This window comes from Onychomys torridus, chromosome 8 (assembly GCF_903995425.1).
Source record: "Onychomys torridus chromosome 8, mOncTor1.1, whole genome shotgun sequence".
Lineage (NCBI taxonomy): Eukaryota > Metazoa > Chordata > Mammalia > Rodentia > Cricetidae > Onychomys > Onychomys torridus.
Window position 1 is genome coordinate 84,258,889 of NC_050450.1, and position 20,128 is coordinate 84,279,016.

The window sequence follows — 20,128 nt, forward strand, 5'->3', positions numbered from 1 at the left end:
GGTATTCTGCACTGAATTTGGAGCTAGGCAGCCCCATGACACTGATTATGGGTACATGCACAGACATACCGAGCTTTTGCTGGGAGGCTGAGACTCAAAGTCAGGTCTTGTGTGTGTGCTCACTGGGCTACCTCTCACCCCATCCACCTTCCTTTTTTGAGTCGGGGTCTTACACTGACTCAGGAGCTTACCAATTTGGTTCAACTGGCTGGTCAGCTGGGATTACAGCTGTGTGCCATTGTGCTTAGCTTTTTACATCATTGTTGGGAATCCAAAAATCTCAGGTTCCCATGCTTGTACAGCAAGCAATCATAGCCCTAGTCCCTGCAAAGTCCTCCTTTAAAAAAATAAATAAATAAAAGGAAAAGAAAAATACAAGGCCAGTGATATAGTTCAGTAGGTAAAGGGAACCTGTCCTGAAAGAAAGCCTGGTGATCAGGAAAGAGGGAAAGAAAGAGAGAACCAACTCCACAAAATTGTCCTGATTACCATGTTCTCAATGTAGAGCGAACATACCTACAGTGCGCTATGCATACACACTAATTAAAAATAATAATAAAAAGAAACATGAAGAAAAAAAACAGCTGGGCTCATGCCTTTAATCCCAGCACTAGGAGGCAGAGGCAGGTGGATCTCTGTGAGTTCAAGGCCAGCCTAGTCTACAGAGCAAGTTCGAGGACAGCCAGGGCACAACAGAGAAACCCTGTCTCCAAAAAGCAAACCAACCAACCAAACAAACAAACCAAAAAACAAAACAAAAACAAAAACAAAAAAAACCCACAACAAAGTAAACCTTGGCCCTGCTACCTTCTAACAAAAGTTTTTAAAACTTCTCAGTCACATGAGGAGGAGGAACATGTTGCCAAGCCTGGCCACCCGAGCTCCACCCTGGCTCCTACTTGGTGGGAGGAGAGAACCAATTCCTGTAAGCTATCATCTGACCACTACACACACGCTGTGCCACATGTAATGCCCTCCTCCCATAGAAATAAAGAAATGCAATAATAAATTTAAAACCTTCCACAGGACACACTGAAAAAACCAAAACTTCTAAATTGGAAAGTGTTTGGTTGGGGCCTCTGGCTTGCCCCTGCATGGTCCTGTAAGCCCTGGTCTCTCTCTCTCTCCTCTCCCCCCAAACCCGGGCTGCTCTGAGAGTCTCTGAACACAGGAAAGACTCCCAAAGCCCAGTTCTGCGTTCTTGGCGGCTGCTGCAGCTTCCTCCCTGGATGCTGCCACCCGCCCAAGTCCCGACCTGAGCACTCAGCACAAACTCAGCTGTGGCAGACACATCATCACCCATTGCCTACAGTCCAGAAAAGTGCCCTGGCTCAGGTTTGTGACCAGAGAGCCCACCTGGCAGTTGTTTTGCTCAATATACCTGTTGTTACACTTGTTCAGTTCAGCTTGAACTGGCTTCCTGTGTCAGCAGAGAAACTTATTTGGGGGGAGGGTAACTTTTAGAAAGTAGTTATGTTCTCTTTACAAGTTTGTCCTCTATGATGTCTAATACAGACTTGTCATGTCCCAACCTGAATATAATTTGAAATTTGCTTATGTATTTATACACTCTTTTTTTTTGGGGGGGGGGGTTGGGGAGGATAGGGTCTGGTAGCCCAGGCTGGCTTTGACCTTGCTACTAAGCCATTTCTCAAATCCCTAAGTTTTTGTTTTTGCTTTAAGCTAAACTTGGCTTGGGTAGATGGCTCAGCAGGTAAAAACCTAGCTGGGGGAGCTAGATGACCTGAGCTCCATACTTGGAGCCCACAAAAAGGTGGAAGGGAGAAGCAACTTCACAGGGTTGTCCTCTGACCTCCATACATGCTCATCATAGACACACACCAACACAGTAGTAATAACAAAAACAAACAATAAGCTAAACTTCGCACTGATCTAGAGACTTTGCTACACAGGAGGAAGAGGACAGCAGCTGTGGCCTCCTCTCCAGGATGAAAACACTCTGGGCACCAGCTCTGTGTCAGCACACAGTAGTCTGATGACTCATCACTCCAGAGGTGGCCAGTGTCCTAAAGGTCATCTACTACCTGTACCTCTGGACATCCAAGCCTCAACAATAAGCTGGGTTCTCCAAACAACTGAGGCAGTAAAGGATGGCGTCTGGTTTGGGGCCAAACAGCACTGGCAAGTGTGCATGTGGCATACTGACGTGTCGAACCACTCAGATATCAGAGCCAGCGATGGGAACTACTTAGGTCTGACCTTTATCTCTTGTCTCTGTAAATAGGATGATTGGACAGTATGATGGGGCATGTGCGCTGGCAGGGAGGGAAAGAGGGAAGGGACAGGGAGAGGGGCGGGAGGGAAAGGGAAGAGAGGTGGAAGGCAGAGGTGGGAAGGAGAACGAAATAGAGAAGAAGTTTAATCTAATTTCAAAGCAGTTTCTGTCCTTGAACTGACAGGATGATTAGATGCTACTGAGGGCACTGAGGGAGGGCTCACACTTATCAGGAAAACACTTTTGGGATGCAGGATGGCAACCCGGCTACTTCTCAACATCCTTTCCGGATTTATGATATTCACAGTAAAACAAATTCAACACTGTATTAAGGAAGGAAGAAAAATTAAAGTCACAGAAATTAACCAGGTAGAAATCTCAGCACTGTGATAGGAGCAGGAAGATCAGGAGTTCAAGGCCATCCTTGGCTACACAAAGAGTTTGAGGCTAGCCTTGAACATGAGACCCTGTCTCAAACTCTCCAAACAAACAAAACCATAAAAATTATATAAGGGGTCATCCATCTTAGCCAAACAACATGTACATATTTCAAAATAGGATAATATATATATTAGGATTTTTTAAAATTTGTTAATTTTATGTGGTTAAGTGTTTTTCATGCACATATGTCTGTGTATGAAATATGTGCCTCGTGTCAGAAGAGGGCATCAGATTTTCTGGAACTGGATTTACAGATGGTTGTGAGCTGTCATATGCATTCTGGGAACTGAACCCAGGTCCTCTGGAAGAGTAGTGAGTGCTCTTAACCATTGAGCCATCTCTCTAGCTCTCAAATAGACTAATTTATAAAGCATTTAGATTTGATCTTTGAACACATAATAAAACTTGGGGACTGTGAGTGTGAGACTTTTTTATCTTTTAGTTTGGGACTGAAAATAAGAAATTTATTTTTTTGTTTGCTTGAGACGGGCTTTCATTATGTAGCCCTGGCTGGCCTCAAACACAGAGATCCTCCTGTCTCTGCTTCCTGAGTCCTGGGATTAAAGAGGTGCATCAAGCTGAAATTTAAAAGTGAGGCTCATACACTGTGTGAGAGGAGGGAACACTAGGAATTGTAGTTTGGGATCTCTGATTGGGCAGACATACTATACAAGGTAACTGAGACTCACCACTAGCTCCTATCCCTTGGTATTAACACTCACTTTAAAGATGCCAATCCAGTCCTTGCGACGCGGGGTGAACTGTTGGGTGAAGGTGTAATAGCATGTGACATCTCCTCCAGGAACATAGAACTTCTCCACACTGTCAAACACAACCTGAGAGAAACTGCAGTGTTCCAGCAAGACAGCGGATATGGGGGGCTCGTCTACTGTCTTGTCCATGGTGGAGTCCTGTCAGGAGATATGGAATAGGGTACATGAGAAACTGCCTCAATAAAAAAGAAATTTAAAAAGACATAGAATAGAATAGGATTCTGAAAGGGTTTGTGGGAGACTTCCAGGCTCCCACCCAAGAACTTTCTATTCAAGCAATCAGGAAAAGCAAAATCCTGACAGGAATTGAGGCTGGGCCTGCTTTCTGTTCCACTTTGCAGTGTGCGTTCCTAACTTCCTACACTAAGCATTTTCAGAGAGCGTCTTTGACGTCTGCGCCCAGCCAACTGCCCCCATAGCCCTGTTCTTTGTTTGCGGCTCCTTCTTTCTCTCTCTCCTAAGAAAACAAGCCAGATTTCTTAGGAGAACCGGCCGTTTTCAGTCCAAAGTTCTCTACTTTACATCCCAGCAAACCCTGTGACTTTAGTTCAGTTCTTTGGATTTCAGCTTCCCATTCAGCTCCACAATAATTAGACCCTTCCATATATCAGACGCTATCCATACTAGGAGCTGATTTAGGACAAACATAGAGACAAGAAATTATGTGATATTCAGTGGTGACTAGTGTCTTCTGAAATCAGCTTGGTGTCCTTTAAATTCTCGTGTTCTCCCTTCCTCTTCCTTTCCTGGACACCCCCCCACACACACACACACTTCCCTCCTCTGCTCTCTGGGCAAACCCTCTAATGCTGTGCTGACAAGTTTTCATGTCAACTAATACAAGCTAGAGTCATGCTGGAAGAGAGGACCCCCCACAACAATGGCTGGTGGACAAGTGTATGGTTTATTTTCTTGACTGACAAGTGATTGGGTAATGCGGCTGAGCTCACTGTGGGCGCTGTTACCCCTGGGCTGGCGGTCCCGACTGCTATAAGAAAGAAGATTGAACAAATCATGAAGAGCAAGCCATTAAGCAGCCCCTTCCATGGCCTCTGTATTAGCTCCTGCATCCAGGAGGACTGCCCTATTTCAGTTCCTGCCTAGCTTCCCTCAGCGATGGTGTGCGCTCTGAGAGCTGTAAGCTGGAATGCACCCTTTCCTTCCCAAGTTTCTTTTGGTCATATTTCAGCATAGCAATAGAAACCCTAACTAAGACAGCTGCTGAGCTATACCCCTGGTCCCACCTTCTAAAGGATAGAATTGAGCAATTTAATAAACTGGGCCTTGTGATCTGATCATTGCTTACCCGTTAGCATATCTATTGCATTTGGTTATGAGGCCTAAGTGACATAATGTAAAGTACTCAGACCTTAAGTCAGTGCACTTCAAACAAAACAGATACCTGCTCAGTGACAGAAGAAAGGACTTACCACGGAGACTGAAGAAAGCTGCTTAGCGGACCTTTGTGATAGTTACTGTTGTGCCAGCAGAGATTTCATTACTTTGCTCCTGCACTGAGCTGGCCCTCAAAGGATCCCACTCCCACATGGCAGACAGACAGCAAGTGGCTATCCAGTGAATTTAGAATAAGAAGTGTAAATACTCGAAGGTCCACTGGGCAATGGCTCTGTGGGTAAAAGTGCTGGCCTGGAAAGCATGACAGCCTGAGCTGAGGCCAGAAGACTCAAGACTGTCTACCTGCTGACCCCACGGAGAAGCTAAGAGTGGTGCCTGTCCATCAGTAATCCCAACACTCTGAAGTCATATGGGAGGCAGAGGCAGGAGAACTGCCTGGAAGCTCATGGGCCGGTGAGCTGGACTACAAAGCATGGGCACAGACACAGTCTCACCAAGGTTATGTAAGAACTGACTGCAAAACCATCCTCACGGGTTGGGGATTTAGCTCAGTGGTAGAGCACTTGCCTAGTAAGCGCAAGGTCCTGGGTTCGATCCTCAGCTTTAAAAAACAAACAAACAAACAAACAAACCAAAAAAAAAAACAAACACAAAAAACCAGCAACAAAAACAAAACAAACAAACCAAAAAACCATCCTCAGACCTCCACACATCCTGTCTCTCTGTCTCTATCTCTCTGTCTCTCTCTCTCTCTCTCACACACACACAAACTAAATAAATAAAATGTTAAAAAGTTTGTCAGAGGGGCTGGAGAGATGGCTCAGTTAGGAGCACTGGATGCTCTTCTAGAGGTCCTGAGTTCAATTCCCAGCACCTACATGGTGGCTCACAACCATCTGTAGTGGGAAACTGATGCCCTCCTCTGGCATAAAGTTGTACATATAGACGGAGCATTCACAAACATTAAATAAATCTTAAAAAAAAAAAAGTTTGTCAGCTGGGTGGTGGTGGCTCATGCCTTTAATCCCAGCACTGGGGAGGCAGAGGCAGAGGCAGAGGCAGGTGGATCTCTGTGAGTTCCAGGCCAGCCTGGTCTACAGAGTGAGTTCCAGGAAAGGTGCAAAGCTACACAGAGAAACCCTGTCTCAAAAAAAAAAAAAAAAAAAAAAAAAAAAAAAAAAAAAAAAGTTTGTCAGACATAGAAAACACCTTTTTAAAAAGAGAACAACTTTTTTGTACAAGTGGTACACAAACAAAAGTTTTTAGGGAGTAGACTCTTATGTAACTCTTGAGGAAGACTGTCTAGGGTTTTTGAAGTGGGTTTGTGCTGAGGGAATTCCAACAGCAGAAAAGTGCAGCCCACAGGGCCGGAGAGATGCTCAGTTTTTAGGAGCACTTACTGCTCTTCCAGAGGACCCAAGTTTGGCTCCCAGCACACATGTCAAATGACACACAACCATATGTAACTCCAACTTCAGAATAGCCAATGCCTCTGGCCTCCAAGTGCACTCGTGTGCACTTACCCACATGCAGACACACACACACACACACACACACACACACACACACACACACACACACCCCTACACATAACTTAAAATAATAAAAATAAACCTTTGAAAAAATGCAGCTCATATTTGGAAGACAGTAAGAAAGTACGACTCCTTTCTATAAAATGGATACTAACCTGTGTTTTGTTTCCTAGATGATTATAGTAGATTCAGTATGCAGACAAAATGTAATCAGAAATGGTAAAACGAGGGCTGGGCATGTTTAGTGTGCTTATTTGGTGTGTGCAAGGCCCTGGGTTCACATGCAAAATTAAAAAGTAGAAATAAACGGTGGAAAGCTGTTTGTAAGGTAAAAGCACAGAAAAGGAACACAGAGTGGGTGCAAATATGTCTCGGCAATTAAGAGTACTCCCGCTTTCCCAGAGGACCTGGAGATAGGGCCACAGTATCTACCTCAGGTGGCTCACAACTGCCCGAAACTCTAGCTCCAGGAAGTCCCTTACCCTCTTCTAGCCTCCAAGGGCACCTACATGTGCATGTGAACACCACACACACACACACACACACACAGAGAGAGAGAGAGAGAGAGAGAGAGAGAGAGAGAGAGAGAGAGAGAATACAAAAACCTACAACATTACAGTTCTTCCAGACTTAACCTATCTCTTGGTCTTTGAAGTGACTCCAACTAGGCCTCTTCTTCAAACTCCTCAAAGTTCAGGGGTTTTAGTTTGTTTGGATGGCCGGATTTTCATTTTTGAGACAAGGTTTCACTATGTAGCCCTGGCTGACCTAGAACTCACTATGTAGACCAGGCTAGCATTGAACTCACAGAAATCTGCTAGGATTAAATTAAAGACATGAACCACAGATACCTGGCTCAAACTTCCCAGAAGTCAGTGCCTCCCCTCAACCCCCAAAGAAGGCAAGTGGACTTCAGAGCACTAAGCAGTTTATTGGGAAATTTAGCTACAGAGCCAAGAACTCATTGATTTTTCTGGTTTGTGACAGAGCCTAGCCACCTCATGCCTCAGGGTAGTATTCCCAAGTGGAGTGGAAAGGGTCCTATTCCAGCCTATCATTCCCCTTGTAGCAAGCTGTTGACTGTAGGATGAAGGCTGCGCTGGGATGCTATGGAAGATGGGCTGGGAGGTTTCTCAGCTTGCTGACTCTTTCCCCAAAAGTCTCCAGTCACAGTGAAGCCATCCTGCTTCCTCAGTCCTAAGACCGAAGAACCAATTTATCTGAGCATATCAAATGATTCTGTCTGCCCTTTGACTAGGGACTGTGACTAACTGGCCCGCCCTCAATTACCTGAAGTCCCTTATCTTTAGTTCTCCTTGTGACACGTCATCCTTACTTATGCACAACACAAAGTTAAAGTAACTGCCCACTAGGTGTTCTTCCAATAAGTGAATGAACAATATCTGCACACCATTCATCAGAAGGGGCTTTACAGGTAAATAATGGCAGGGATGGTCTGGGGATGCAACTCAACAGTAGTGTTTGCCTAGCTAACATACGAACCTAGGCTAGATCTCCACCACCCCAAAATATTATTAATTATGAAGATGATGGTGATGATGTTAAGGATGGTGGTAGGATTAGAGTTCTTTTTTTGTTAGTTTAATGTTATCATATATGTGTGTGTATGTATGTGTATATATAGTAAGTCAGTAAGTCCAAGGCAAACCTGGGCCACATGAGACTCTGACTTTAAAAAAAGAAGTCAGCCAGGAGTGATGTCACATGCCTTTAATCACCAGGCAGATCTGTGTGGTTTGAGACCAGCCTGGTCTACAAAGCAAGTTCCAGAACAGCTAGGGCTGTTACACAGAGAAACCTTGTCTCCAAAAAAAAAAAAAAAAAAAAAAAAGTTAAGGAGATAAAACCCTCCAAGAATAAAACTAATTCTTGATATGACCAGTTCAGCTGGCTTAGCTGTTTAAATGGCATGGTGACAAAACCAAAAACCCCACAAATCTGTCTTAAGAACCCATCACTGTGGATGGCAGTGGTGGTGTACCCTTTAATCCCACACTCGGGTGGCAGAAGCAGGTGATATCCGAGTTTGAGGCCAGCCTCATCTACAGAGTGAGTTCCAGGACAGTCAGGGCTACACAAAGAAATCCTGCCTTGAAAAACCAAAAAAGAACCCATTACCTACTTTCACACCCACAAATTCTGGCAAGCTGTGAATACTAGCTAAGAATCCAAGTGATTCTTGGTACAGCCTCTCTTTCTCACTAAAGACCAACCAAAGTTAGCTCACAAAGAACACTGAGAAAGGACAGGCCACTCACAAGTGATACCAAGGAGCCATGCTCTGAAGCCTGTACACAGCCAGGAGAAATTCCATCTCTTCCCTTGTCTAGAAAAAGCAACAGCTTGCTCTCTTGCTTATTAAAACGGCAAGACTACATGAAGCTTCCAGACTTGGCCTCTCAGCGTGTCTCTGGACTCAGAGGACACCAAGGGTCCTCGGGGCTTCAGATTTCAGTCGTTCTAAGAACAAAGTTAAATTACCTGCCAAGTCTGGAGAAGGGTTGAAGAGGGTAGGCTGGTGAGCAGCAGCACCCCCTTCCTCCTCTTCACCAAACTGAGGGCACAATGGGCTGTAGGGAAACCCAAGCATGCCTGTATCAATCCTAGTGGGCTCGGTGAGGAAGCACCACACTCGCCCTTTCCTGAAGGGAAGCTGCTGATTGTTAAAGTCAGCAGTCCTAAACTGAGCATAATGACCTGTAATCCCAGTACTCGGGAGCTCTGAGACAGGAGGATCATCACAAGTTTGAGGCCAGCCTGGGCTACACAGTGAGACCCTGTCTGAACCAAACCAAAGCAAACCATTAGAAACCTTAAAAGCCTTTCCTTCTGGGCTGGCAAGATGGTTCAGTGGATAGAGGTGTTTGCCACCAAACCTGACAAACCCAAGGTCAATCCCTGGAAGAAGATAACTGATTCCTGTAAAATGTCCTGACTTCCATTTGAATATAATAGCACTTGTCCCCAGACACATACACTCGTGCACACGTAAGTAAATAAATAAAACAAAACAAAACAAAACTTTTTGTTGTTTTTCAAGACAGGGTTTCTCTGTATAACCCTGGCTGTCCTGGAATTCCCTCTGTAGCTCAGGCTGGCCTCAGACTCACAGAGATCCACCTGCCTCTGCCTCCTGAGTGCTGGGATTAAAGAAGTGCGCCACCACCGCCCGATGAAATTACCTTTCTAACAATGCAGTCTAGAAATGGGGTTGGAGGGTACAAAAGGAAAACTAGAATGAGTTAGCCTCAGTTTTCCTCTCTTAGCCACTCAGAACTAATCTACTATCTGCCCTAATGCTGACAGTAATTCATAGAGGCAAGAAAAGAAAAGAATCATGAGTGCTAATTAAGTTAGAAGCCAGAGAGCTAAGAAATTATGAAAAAGTAACGGGATATATTAGGTCCATATTCTATCAAATTTCTTTTTTTTTTTTTTTTTTTTTTTTTGCCAAAATCTAAGGCTGGTCATGTAAGTAGTGACAGGGGAAAATGGTTTTTTTCTTTTAGATTTATGTATGTTATTCTATGTGTATGGGCATAGTGCCTGCATGCATGTATGTGCACCTTGGCCTGGGGCCAGTGGAGGCCAAGAAGAGGGCATCAGATCCCCTAGAATTGGAGTTACAGATTGTTGGGAGCCACCATGTGGATGCTGGGAATCAAACCTGGGTCCTCTGCAAGAGCAGCAAGTGCTCTTAACCACCAAGGGATCTCTCCGGGACCCACAAACAGGGATTTTAAGAACAAAAGTATCAAGGAGCTAGACATGGCTGGCATACATTAATAATCCTAACATACGAGATGGAGGCAGGCAGATTCAGAGTTCAAGGTCAGCCCCAGCCACATACTTAAGCCTAGATTTCTGAGACTCTGTCTCAGGAAACAAAGCACCTACCAAACCCCATTAATCTGGGAAGAGTGTAGAGATTCCATAAACTGTCTGACATGGTTGTTACTTTTTTTTTTCTCCTTCCCTTCTAGAAGTTTCCAAAAGGATTAGGGCCCTCAAGGGAGCTGGCAATAATAATGTATTTCAAAACGAGTCCCAGGAAATGGTTCTTAGTGCCTAAGAAAACCTGACATATTTTCACCTAATGAACCTTTTAGTTTAATATACTACTCCCCAAACTGTTCCACAAAGCATAGGTCTTCTTATCCAGAAGCAAGGCAGCAACAGGCAGTTCTACTTCTCATTTGGATGAATCTGCAAACTACAGTGATAAGTTTTAGCAGGAAAAAAATTAAGTTCCCAACACTTCTACATTACCCTGTCATACCAGTTGGGTATATGTTTCAAGAGAAACAAATACTTACTGGGCATGGTGGCTCTTGCCCATAACTGCCCAGAACTCAGGGAGAAGGAGGAGGAGGAGGCAGCCTGGTTTAGAGTGAGTTCTAGGCCAGTCGAGGCTACATATGGAGACCTTGCTCAAAAATAAACAAGGGCTGGAGAGATGGCTCAGTGGTTAAGAAAGCACTATTTTGCAGAGGACCAGAGTTCAATTCCTAGCATACATGTCAAACAGCTCACAACCATCCGTAACTCCAGCTCCAGGGGATCTTCTGGCCTCCAAGGACATCTACACATAGCTACACACACACACACACACACACACACACACACACACACACACACACACTCTCTCTCTCTCTCTCTCTCTCTCTGTAATGTATACATATACACACATACATATATACACACATATAAAATATATAATTATATAAATAAACCTTTGGAACTGTAGAGATGGCTTAGCACTGGCTTCTCTTCCAGAGGGCTGGGGTTGTAACTCCAGTTCCAGCAGATCTGACGCCCTCTTCTGGCCTCCACAAGTACTGCACACACGGGGACCATAGACACACATGCAGAAGCAAAACACCCATACACATAAAATAAAAATAAATAAATCTTGAAAAGAAATCTTAAAAAGAAATAAACACACACAGAGACAGACAGGAAGAAAGTGGTGTGTGTGTGTGTGTGTGTGTGTGTGAGAGAGAGAGAGAGAGAGAGAGAGAGAGAGAGAGAGAGAAAGAAAGGGGTATCAGAGAGCAAGATAGAGACTGACTTAACTATAGGTTGCTTCTCTAGATTAGTTCTGAGAAAGAAATTGAACGCTCCCAAAACCAAGAGAGAAATGCACATACTTATTTTTTAAATTATTTATTTTTATTTTATGTGCATTGGTGTTTTGCCTGCATGTATGTCTGTGTGAGGGTGCTGGATGCCCTGGAACTGGAGTTACAGACAACTGTGAGCTGCCATGTGGGTGTGGGAATTGAACCCGGGTCCTTTGGAAGAACAGCCAGTGCTCTTAACCTCTGAGCCATCTCTGCAAATCAGTCCTTAATCTGAGAACAGTAAAACCAAAAGATGAGTGAAAGCCAATCATGCAAACAAAGTTTAAAGAAGTCAAACAGAAATGTAACCCTTTCATCTTCTTTTCTTTTCTAAAACTAGCAACCAGCCAAACCGATGGGCTGATCTGAACGGCGGTCCCCCGAACCTAGCTTAGCAAACTCGAGCAACGGGCAGCATGTGCACACAGGCAGCCGGGGACATGGAGCGCAGCCGAGAGCACGATCACTGCTCCTCAAGTTCTTGCACCACTTACTGCTGTTTCCGTTTTCTATGTTCATTTTTTCCTCCTTGTCGAAAATGCTTTTGAGGGGCTGAAGAGATGGCTCAGCGGTTAAGAGCACTGCCTGCTCTTCCAGAGGACCCGGGTTCAATTCCCGGCACCCACACGGCAGCTCACAACTGTCCGTGACTCCTGCTCCAGGGAATGTGACACTCTCACACAGACATACGTGCAGGTAGAACACCAATGGACATAAAATACAAATAAATAATTAAGATGTTTTCGAGTACGTAAGACAAAACTATACAACTAGGAACCTCTCAGACACATATCAGCTGTTTGAAATAGCTGTCATGTTTGGTCTGAGCAAACTCTGTCACATGTCACACCACCACAGCAGTGCCAGGGGAAGCACAGAGAAATAGTTCTCAGATGTGAGGGCACACAACTGGAAGAGACTGTGAAAGTTCACCGTCTTCCCACTTTTTGTTTCCAAAATATTTTAGGGGCTGGAGAAATGATGGCTCAGCAGTTCAGGACACCTGCCGCTCTTGCACAAAGGATCTAGGTTCAATTCCCAGCACTGACAAGGCAGCTCACAGTCACCTGTAACTCCAGGGGATCTAAAGCCCTCTTCTGACCCCCTCAGGCACTGCACAGACACGATGTACAGCGTAGATGGAAGCAAAATCCCCATACCTACAATTTAAAAAAAAAAAATCCTTAAAAAAATTTTATTTATTTCTGTGTATGTGTGTGATGTGTGCCTGAGTATGTGTACCACCTGAGGGCAGAAACCCACACTCCACGTTGTTGTGAGCAGCCCAAGAAGGACGCTAGAACTGAACCCAGATCCTCTGCAAAAGCAGCAAATACCCGTGATGGCTGGGCCATCTCACCAACCCCATACATTTTCCCCTCTCCTTGAAAGGGGTGGTGGTATTGTGCCAGGTGGCGGTGTTTGAAGAACAGCAGCATGGGAACTTGGCCAGGGGCCAAAAGACCTAGGCTCTAATCTCAGCTCTACCACTACCTTGAAGTCTGGTTCAGCCATAGAAACCCTTTTTAGGTTTCTGGCCAACACATGAATCTGACTAGAGAAATCTCTAGGGACCAGTTTAGGTATAGTAATGATCCTGTGTGTACAAAACAGAAAGTTCATCGTCCATGTCTTCTTCCTCTGAGAAAGTAAGTAAGCATGACATATCAGTAAGTAGAGCCGGTTTTGTTTCGTTTTTGGTTTTGGCTTTGTTTGAGGCAATGTCTCTCTCACTCTATAGCCCAGACTGGGCACGAATTTTCAATACTTTTGCACTGAATGTTGTACTAAAGAATGTGTAACTTGTTACTGTCGGTAACTCGGGACCCTCTGTCCTTTCAAGGTTTTTCCTGCTTGGCAGCTTTCCTGCTTGCTACAAGGTAGAGTTTCAGAACTCCCGACAACACTTGGGAAAGTAAGCCATCTAGGCATCCCTAATCGTGTGAGGTACGTAAGCCACAAAGACCTAGTGAATGAAGTCCTTTGTTATATGTGGGTTTTGAAAAAAAAAAAAAGTAAAAGGGAAGTTATGATACAACATCCAAATTATTCTCCTAAGTTCCATCCATAGGCACTTATTCAATGACAGAAAAAAAAAGTTAACCCGAGGATTGGGGTTGAAATGCGAGCTGGGGAGAAAGCAACAGGAGATCAGCTGTAATTCAGCAGCGCGCTGACATCTCCTTTTCCATCGGGGCTGCCATGACCGGATACAGAGGGAAAGGGGGTTCAGGGAGCTAACTTGCTGGCACAGAGGCAAACAGACATAAAGAGAAAGTAACTCGGTCAGGGTGACGCAGTGGGGCCCTGGGCCAAGCCTATAGCGGTGACACATTAGAAGCTGGGTGTTCGGAACCCCGCGACCAGGGGCGGCGGGGCCGGGTACCACCGCAAGCCACAGCACAGGGCCACTGCGCCAGGACCCTGGCTCCTGTCAGAGGCGACTGTCCTCCCGCGGGTCACAAGCCCTGTAACCCCAAACTCCCGCAGCCTCGCCCTCCTCGGGAAAAATCGTTCCGGGCCTCCCAGGCCGCGCTAGGCGCTCCAGGCCCTCCCGGAGCCACCCTCGCTGACCCACGCCCCCCGGGACGGACCGAGGTGAAGCTTGAAGCCCGCCACGCCGTGGCCTGCCTGTGGTCCCGTCCCGAATTTCGGGGACCCCAAGGGCTCAACTGCCCCCCCTTCACTCCAGGGACTCACCGGGGACACAGCCAGCAGCGGCGCAACAGCAACAGGGAACCCAAAGGCCCGTGGGCGGGGCTAAAGGCCAAAGGGCCGGGCAAGCCCCGCCCACGGCGTCACAACAGCCACAAGCCCCGCCCCCGCCGCCGGCCGCCTGGGACTCGCAGTGTCTGGGTGTGATGCTCTTTAATCTACCCTAGAGCAAACTGTCTTTTTTATTTTTATTTTTAATTTGCTTAAAGTTGTGTCTTTGAAAGAGTATTGAGAGTTTATCTTTTCCTGCCTCTACATAGAATTTCATTCACTCTATTTAGTGCTATAGATAGAGATGATATATACATATATATGTATGCCTGTATACCTATAGATACAGACGAGATATAGATAGTCCTATAGATACAGATTAGACTCTGGCATTTCATCCTGCTTTACACACACACACACACACACACACACACACACACACACACAATCAGGCTTGGTAGTAGATACCTGTAATTCCAGCATTGGAGGTCAGCTGTCCAGGGCCAAATTTGGCTGCAAAGCAAGTTTGAGGCCAGCCTAGGCTATGTGAGACTTTGTCTCAAAAAAAAGAAATCGTGTCTCACACCCGACCTTAAAGGAAATCTATAAACCTTTCTCCTGTGACTTGACTCAAAAAGCAAGTTTCTGTTTGTGTTATTTATTTTATGTGAATGGGTGTTTTGCCTGCATGTATGTATGTCCACCACTTTCCTGCCTAGGGTCCAGAGGGATCAGAAGAAGATACTGGATCCTCTGAAACCAGAGTTATGGATGATTGTGAGCCACCATGTGGGTGCTGCGAATACAACCCAGGTCCTCTGCAGTAGCAACAAGTGCTCTTAACCAAGGAACCAACTCTGCCTGACACCAGCTTTGGCGAGGGTGGGGGTGGGGTGGGGGCTGGGGGTAGAGTGGGATGGGGCTGGAGGTGGGGTGGGATGGGGTTGGGGGTCATGGGATGGGATTTGGGGCATGGGGTGGGGTTGGATCTGAGGGTAGGGTGGGGTGAGGATGGCTCAGGTCCCAAAGAGGATGTGTGGAGTCGGTGAGGGGAAAGTAGGAGACTGACAGGATCTGAGGGTGAATTGGGATTGCTGCCTGAGAGTTTATTTAAAAAATACACCTTCGGTAATTTATAGTTGCACATAGGGTTAAATGGGGGTGGGGTGGGGGATGTGAGCTGGGGTGTGTCTTGAGATCAGGGATGGGGAAGCTAGCATTGACCTTGACAAGTTAATAGGCACCAGTCATATGGTAATGGAGGGTCGCAAATTCCTTTTGCCAGAGATCAGAATGACTCCCTTTGTAGCAAGCAAGAACTTTCTTCAAGTCCCTGAGGAATGGCTGGCCTTGGGAAAAGGACTTTCTTGGGCCAAACACACCATTATAGAATATTGCAGGTTTTTAAAAAAATATGGCTTAGTTTATCCAAATAGCTGAAACTTAAAGTGAGCAAAGATGAAATTAGACAAATATTACTATGAACTTGAGTAGACCTGAGGAATTTATACATTTTTTGTTTCTTTGTTTTTTGAGACAGGGTTTCTCTGTAGCTTTGGAGCCTGTCCTGGAACTCACTCTGTAGACCAGGCTGACCTCAAACTCACAGAGATCTTCCTGTCTCTGCCTCCCAATTGCTGGGATTAAAGATGTGTGCCACCAACGCCCTGCTGGAATTTATAAATCTTGATTATCAAATATACCTTATTTATCCAGCATATGTTACTATCTAAATTTTCTAGCAGCTTGGTGTTAGTTTGTGTGGGAGTAGGTGTTATTTATTAAGCAGCACAATGTTATTTATTAAGCGGCGCTGTTTACCATGTGAGAGAAGCCATGAGGTACAACAAAACCCACTATAAGAGTTTAGTAAGGGAAGGGAACAGAAGGGGAGTGCATAGACCTGTGGAAAGGTCGTGCAGGAAGAGAGGAGGAATAGGTGGAACCTGCTTTTATGGATCCCCTAACATGCGCATATGGGCTTACATAGCTACACCACACATGGGCATAGATTGCGAGACCAACCACTCTGTGTGAAGATTATGTGATCGATCACATAGTGCACAGATTACATAGGAGTAAGGCCCTAGGATGAATAAGCATCTTGCCTGGCTACTGGACAGCGCATGTAGCTGGGGGAGTGGCTAGAAATTCTAACATTCCAAGCTCTTTGCTTTTATTAAAAATGGTGGATAAACGGGAATAGGGGCACTGTGTCTCCCGAAACTGCTTCCAGCTGACTCGGTGGGCATCGTTTAACTTTTGGGGGTAAGGAAGGGGGCTTTGGGAGTAGATGGAGGTCCTGAGGTAGTGGATTGTACTCCACTGATTTGGGAATGGTCCATCATCTTCCGCTGTTTTGGGCTCTGTGATTGTTTGGGTCTGACAAGGTGCTGATGAGGCAGAAGAGGAAGTTTAGAACAAATTTTACAGGGGCGGGGGTGTCCCTGAGAGGTCCCAGGGTGTGTGTGTGGGTCCTGGGACCAGGAATGTTTGAATTATACTTATCTGAAGTAGATCTGATCTGTCCAGGTAGATTCAAGCTGGCTAGGAGCTCGGAAGAATTTTTTAACATATTAAGAAGCAGCCAAAGGGAATTTAAAATCTTGAGCTGGTAGCCATGATATTATAATGTTCAGTATTCTGCTATCAGACTTTTTAACTGCAAGTATGGGGGTGTAAGAAGGCCAAGGGGTTGGGTGGAGCAGCTTTTTTCTGAGAAGGTCAGAAATGATAGGCTCTGGAGTGAGAGAGTACTGAGCTTGGGTAATATACCTGGTAGGGTCCTAAAACTGGATAATAATAGGGGGGTGGTGCCTAGCAACAGAAGGGTTCTGGGTGTCCCAGACTTTGGGGTCCACCTGAGAGGCTGGCAAAGGAAATGAATGTTAGAGCTAGTAGACTGGGTGGCTAGGAGGAGGAGGAAGGAGCTACTGCCGAGTCTGGGGTAAGGAAAATGGGGGGAAGCAAATGAAATAAAAGCTCCTACCTTAGCTAGAAAATCTCTTCCCATTAGGGGCACAGGGCAGGTTGGCACAACTAAAAAGATGTGGGTGAGAGGGATACCCCTGAAAATACATTAAGTGGTGAGGTCTGGTGAGGCAGGTAAGGCTGTTCCCCAACCCCAACAATAGGGAGACAAAAAAGGAGAGGTGGGGCCCCAAAACTCCCTCAGGACTGAGTAAGTGGCTCCAGTTTCCAAAAGGAAGGAAATGGATCACCCTGATACTGTAATGGCTACCCTGGGTTCCCTTCGATCCTCCATTGCCAAGCCTAGGAAATCGACTAGAGGGTGGTCTTCGTTTGACATCCCCATGCCATAAGGTGCATGGGGGCACTCAGCTGACCAGTGTCCCTCTTGGTGGCACTTTGGACAAGGCTCAGATGGTGGCCTGAGTGGGCCAGGGCAGGCATGAGCCCAGTGGCCTTCTCTACCACACTTAAAACAGGGATCTGGAGGCCTTTGGGCAGCCGGTGGGATAGCCTGTGCCAGCATTTGGCAGTTATATCTATGGGCTTTCTCATCTCCTCCATGGTACACCTTAAATGCCACCACCAAGACTTCTGCCTGTGGGTCAGGGGCCTTTTCTCCAGACCCTTAAGTTTAGCCCTGATGTCGGGGAAGCTCTGTGAGACAAAGTGGGTCCTAAGGAGCTGTCTGCCCTCTGGACTCTCAGGATCCAGACTAGTATATTGTAAAAGAGCCTTTGTAAGCCATTCTAAAAAAAGGAGATGAATTTTCTTCCTTATCTTGAATTATGTTTTTTAGCCTTTCATAGTTTACTGGCTTGAGGGCAGCCTTACGAAGATCTGCCAGGAGGCAGGTTGTAAGCCAGTCCCTAGCTAGAGATCCACTTAGGGTATTGTAATCCCAGTGTGGGTCCTGATCAGGAACTGCCTTGGCCCTGGGTGGATGGGTGGATGGGCAGCATTAGTTTAATGAACCTTGCCTGCTCTCAAACTCGTCTGTACTCCTCAGGAAGTAGGGTATTAGAAAGTATTATATATAAATATATATATAAAATCATGAAAGATAAGGCTATAAGATTGGGCAATATATTGGATTTGTTTAATGAAGAAAGCAGAATTAGAGGTATAAGAGCCCAGTTTCTTTTCTATCTGAGAAAGTTCTGTGAGGGACGTCCATCTACCTCAGCCACCTCTCAGAAAGGGAGAATGGTCGCTGGGTCGGCATGGCTAGAGTCGGGTCTCTTAGCAGCTTAAGAATGAGTGACAGGAGGAGTGAAGGGGGGAGCCAGAGTCTGACAGTTGGAGTGGCCCCCATATCAGAGAGGAGGAGGGTTCTAGAGGAGGAGCCAAAGGGGCAGACGCCCAAGGAGCAGGAGGGAGAGGTCGGATAGCGGAGGTTCATTGGCAGGGTCCCTAGCAGTAGTCAGAGATTCCTCAGGTTCAGGTTGCACAGCTAGGAGCAAGTGGGTAGGAGAGAAGGAATCAAGAGAGGAGGGTTGAGAGCTGAGGTTAAAAACAAACCAACAAACCAACAAACTTGGATGTAAGGTAACTCTTTTCTTTGGCCCATTTGCGGGCAGGAGTTAGATAATTCCCTGTAAAATATCAGGGTCCAGTGAGCCATTAGGTAGCCAATTTTATTGTTATCTAGGGGATATTTAGGTCACTTTTTAGTGCAAAGCCAGACAAGCTTAGAGGTTTTTAAGTGAGGCATTAAGAGTTTCTAGAAGACATCCCGAGGAGAGGTAGGGCTAATAGGGTTGTAAGCCTTATTTCCCGTGGCTGTGGCAGAGAGAAAAACAAATAAAAAAATAAGAAAAACAAACATAATCCAAGACTGCAATCTCAGGCGTGCCGGAGATCAAGTGAGGATCAGCAATTGGCACGAGTCATTCAATCCTTCATCAAGCCAGAGAATGAGGGCCAGAGTGTACGCAGCGGAGGGCGAAGGTCTGACAGGGACTGGTGCCAGTCATTCAATGCTTCCGCAAACGAGAAAATGAGGGTGGGGTGTAGGCAGCCCAAGGACCAGGGTCAGACAGTGAGAACGTTATCTCAGACTGTAGTCATGGTAAATGGCTCGAGATTTAAGCCTGTGATGGGGGCTGACCGCAGCCAATGAAGGCTGTAAACGGGGTTCCCCCAGTCACACGATCTATGGTCCAGGGAACTGTTGAAGCTGGCTGGTAAAGGGAAAACTTACCAGTCGAAGCAGCTGGTGTTGTGTGAAGTGGTCCAGCGGCCGGGCAAATGAAAAAATGGGCAGTTGTAGGTAGAACAAACCTCGGTACAGGGTCCTGGGCACAGAATGCCAGAGGGCCCGCTTTGTCTCGGCACCAATGTTATTAATTAAGCAGCACAATGTTATTTATTAAGCGGCGCTGTTTACCACGCGAGAGAAGCCACGAGGTACAACCCACTATAAGAGTTTAGTAAGGGAAGGGAACAGAAAGGGAGTGCATAGACCCGTGGAAAGATCGTGCAGGAAGAGAGGGGAGGAATAGGTGGAACCCGCTTTTGTAGGTCCCCCCATCCCCACACATGTACATATGGGCTTACATAGCTATGCCACACATGCACATAGATCGTGTGACCATGCTGCGCACAGATTACGTGATCATGCAGCACACGGATTACGTAGGAGTAAGGCCCTAGTTTGACTAAGCATCTTGCCTGGCTGCTAGACGGTACATGTGTAGTCATGTAGCTGGGAAAGTGGCCAGGAATTTTAACAGTAGGCGGAGTTATCTCTCTATATGGAGCCATAGTGGCAGGGATTTTTTCCAAAGAATTATTTTGTTTAAAGAGGCTGCTGTTTTATACATTCTCATCCTTCAAAGCCCGAACAAAATTTTCCAAAGGAAAAGACATGAAGAAACTCCTGGGATTGGGGATTTAGCTCAGTGGTAGAGTGCTTGCCTAGCAAGTGCAAGGCCCTGGGTTCGGTCCTCAGCTCCAACAAAAAAAAAG

At 46.0% G+C, this 20,128-nt stretch overlaps 1 protein-coding gene across 3 annotated transcripts in view; it reads right to left on the bottom strand.

The window, feature by feature from the left end:
• The window catches only part of Calcoco2 (calcium binding and coiled-coil domain 2), a 32,529-nt gene extending 18,292 nt beyond the window's left edge, over window positions 1-14,237 (bottom strand). For 2 of the 3 annotated variants that reach the window (XM_036197406.1, XM_036197404.1), the window contains exons 1-2: window positions 14,183-14,237; window positions 3,400-3,588 (exon numbers count right to left, since the gene is read on the bottom strand). In XM_036197406.1, coding sequence (XP_036053299.1) covers window positions 3,400-3,579 — 180 coding nt within the window. In that variant the 5' untranslated portion in view covers window positions 3,580-3,588; window positions 14,183-14,237. Of the gene's footprint in view, window positions 1-3,399; window positions 3,589-11,092; window positions 11,115-14,182 lie in introns of those variants that run through there. The other variant, XM_036197405.1, reaches the window with a different exon arrangement.
• Window positions 14,238-20,128: the final 5,891 nt, after the last annotated feature.